This window comes from Ipomoea triloba, chromosome 3 (assembly GCF_003576645.1).
Source record: "Ipomoea triloba cultivar NCNSP0323 chromosome 3, ASM357664v1".
Classification (NCBI taxonomy): Eukaryota; Viridiplantae; Streptophyta; class Magnoliopsida; order Solanales; family Convolvulaceae; genus Ipomoea; species Ipomoea triloba.
The window spans coordinates 18,718,326-18,721,456 of NC_044918.1; the positions used below are offsets into that span (position 1 = coordinate 18,718,326).

General features: G+C 33.6%; 1 protein-coding gene across 1 annotated transcript in view; it reads right to left on the reverse strand.

The window, feature by feature from the left end:
- Positions 1–1,883, reverse strand: part of LOC116013315 (adenine nucleotide transporter BT1, chloroplastic/mitochondrial-like) — a 3,938-nt gene extending 2,055 nt beyond the window's left edge. Inside the window, exons 1-2 of the mRNA XM_031252997.1 lie at positions 1,722–1,883; positions 698–1,625 (exon numbers count right to left, since the gene is read on the reverse strand). Coding sequence (XP_031108857.1) covers positions 698–1,276 — 579 coding nt within the window. The 5' untranslated portion in view covers positions 1,277–1,625; positions 1,722–1,883. The remainder of the gene's footprint in view (positions 1–697; positions 1,626–1,721) is intronic.
- Between the last annotated feature and the right edge of the window lie 1,248 nt (positions 1,884–3,131).

Below are 3,131 nucleotides of genomic sequence, written 5' to 3' on the forward strand. Positions count from 1 at the left end.
TGGGGGGGGGGGGCGGGGGACGCATTAAAGAATGTTGGTAACTTATCAATTTTTTCTATATATTGTAAACATTTATCAAATTATGCTCAACCACCTAGTGATAGCTGCTAAACAAAATTGAATCGATGTATTTACATCAAACAATGAAACAACATATGTTAATCCATAACACTAATGTAAGGAAAGATCAATTCAAGAATGAACAAAACTTTTGAATAATATTGTTCGGAGATGCAAAGGAAAGGGTGACATGACAAAAAATCTAGATACCAACAACAAGGATTATTTACCATTTGTTCTATTTAGGTACTGAAAAATGAAAATAAACTTCATTCGGTTTGCATTTCTTCTCTTAAGGCGAAGGGGCAAAGAGCAAAGCAAATATCATTCTTGAGTGCAAAAAATAGTTAATAATAGTAATGGAAAGAAGTAAAGAACTAACACAAGAAGATTAATAACCATTTGTATCTGGTGCAAAAGAATCGAAACACAAGTCGACCTAGCTATTGACGATGTTGGAAAACAGCAAAACACCATAAATATTAAATTAAGTACAGCATATCAAAAGTAGCAGCAGCAAACAAGAATTAAATAGCTGAAACTGCAAAAATCTCACCAAAACAAAAAATTGATAATGTTCATTCTGGTGATAGTAACACAAACACAACTTCTAAATACAGAATAATAGACATGTTACCTCTATCGCCTTGCTTGGCGCAACCCGTATTACATTGACAAGATTCCCTCTAAACAGGCCTTTCCACCCTTCGTTTTGCATGATATTCTGAAACACTTCCGTTGTCGAGTGCCCATAGTTACCCACCATCAAATGCGTCCTTATTGTCTCAAGAGGAGCAACTGCTGTCCTTGAAATTGCGCCCGCAATTGCCCCACTAATCAACCTTCTCAAAGATGGATTCCCAACCTTAATTTTCAACTTAAGACCAATCTTCTTCTTCTTTTTCTTTACCACCCCTTCCTCTTCCACCTCCAATACTTCACCCGAAACTAACTCGGGCAATCCACTCTCCTTAAACCCCATTTCAGGCAGCTTGTACGGACCAAATAAATTTGTGGGAGAAAGATTCAAACCAGTATTGGTGGAGTTTGGTGGATTAGGGGATATCCCATATCCCATTCCCATCTGCCCCACACTTGCAAATAAGCCACCTGGGTGATAACCTTCATCTTGAGGACACCAGAGAAACCCAATTCCAGAATTCAAGAATGGCACCTCCTCATTGTTTCCAGCCCCTTGTAACCTTCTCCTATCCATATCTAAACTAAACCTTTTGTTTTTCTCTCTCTATATATATAAAGGTGCAAAAATCTCTTCAATCTTGGGTAACCAAGACTATATCTTTATATTCCAACTCACTAAAAAAACGAAAGAAAAAATGAATTTCCGGAAATGGGTAATAGTAAAGTTGGCCAAAAATCGAATCTTTTTAACGAGCAAGGATTATATAAACGAAGATTTCAAAAAAAAAGGATTATATAAACGAATAATTTCTTAATCTACGCAAATGGCAAAGAGGATGCAGATTTTCCAGCAACTTTGACTACTGGAGATTAAATAACTCTGCTAAAAAATCAAATCTTTGTCGGATGAAAAGCACAAGAACCTGAAAGGATGAAAAATGAAAAAAACTATGACAACTTAAAACAAACGAACAAACATCTGAGATAAGGAGGAGAACACAAAGATGGGCGGAGATTACCTGGGAGCTTTTTCCTCTTCTTTATCTCTCTTTCCCTGCTTGTTCTCTTCTCCCCTTTCTTCTGGAGAGAAAGGGTTGAAGAGACAAACTAACTATGATTTCTCCTTTGCGTTACCTCGTCGTAAACTAGGCGAAAAAGGAGGCTCTTTCTCAGGGTAGGTGAGACTTGAGAGTTGAGAGAGGGTAGAGATTCGAAGACCTAACAGTCACCACTCACCAAAGTAGAATTTAACAGTGAAAAAAAGTAAATAATAATAATAATACCGAAAAATTATAATTTATGTCCCTCACAAATGTGTTAATTATCAATATTACTTTTGAATTATTAGTGTTGTATTGTTGCCCCTCAATTTTCAAAACGTAACATATATTTCTCTTCTTCTAAATTATTATTGGTGTAAGTGTGGTAAGATGTCATTTTCCTTGTTCAAAGACCACGTTTCTTTTCTTCTAGTTTTCTTTCTTCGTTTCTTCTCATTTCATCGACAACAATGTTTCTCCTTTTTCTTATTAGGGGAGGGCAATATATGTCAGTTTTGAAAATTGAGCTGCAACATTTACACCACTAATAATTCATAAGTAACATTGGTAATTGGCATATTTGTAAGGGCATAAATTATATTTTTCCCTAATAATAATAATAATAATAATAAGCAATTGATAATTAAGTTATTTTCAAATGAACATAAAGTACATTTTGCATTGCAATTCATATGTCTTTTATATTTGATTTTAGACAAAAACTTGTGTTAGACCGTCTCACCGTGTGAAGGGTCGGGTTGGGTCAAGATACAAATGTAATACTTATACGTATAAATGTCATACTTATATACTCAAATGTAATACTAATCAGAAATAAAATTTTTGTTACTTATAAGAATAATGTAATACTTTTGAGGGAAAATACAATACTTTTACATTTCGATTTAAAAGTATTACATTTTTCCTCAAAAGTATTATATTTTCTCTTATAAGTAAGGGACATTTGTCAACATTACTTATTATGAAAAATGTATTACTTTTTCTCTTATATGTAACAAAAATTGTATTCCTGATTAGTATAATATTTGAGCATATAAGTATGACATTTGCACGTTGCTTTGACCTGACCCGACCCGTCTCACAAATAAGGATTCGTGAGACGGTCTCACACAAGTGTGACCCATTAACAATATATCTAATAAAATGAATATAAAATTATTCGAGAGGAACACAAAAGGAAATTTATTAATTTTTGTATGGTATCAAGTATTATACTAAATCAGAAATTAGTAGGTGAGTAATGTTTAATTTTGGTCCGATCAATTTTTAAATTTTTTTAAAAAACTAGTATAGTTATTAAATTTGCTCAATTTTAGGTATAAATCCTAAAAATGGCATTTAACCAGTTTGATTGGCTGGGTGGCCGTG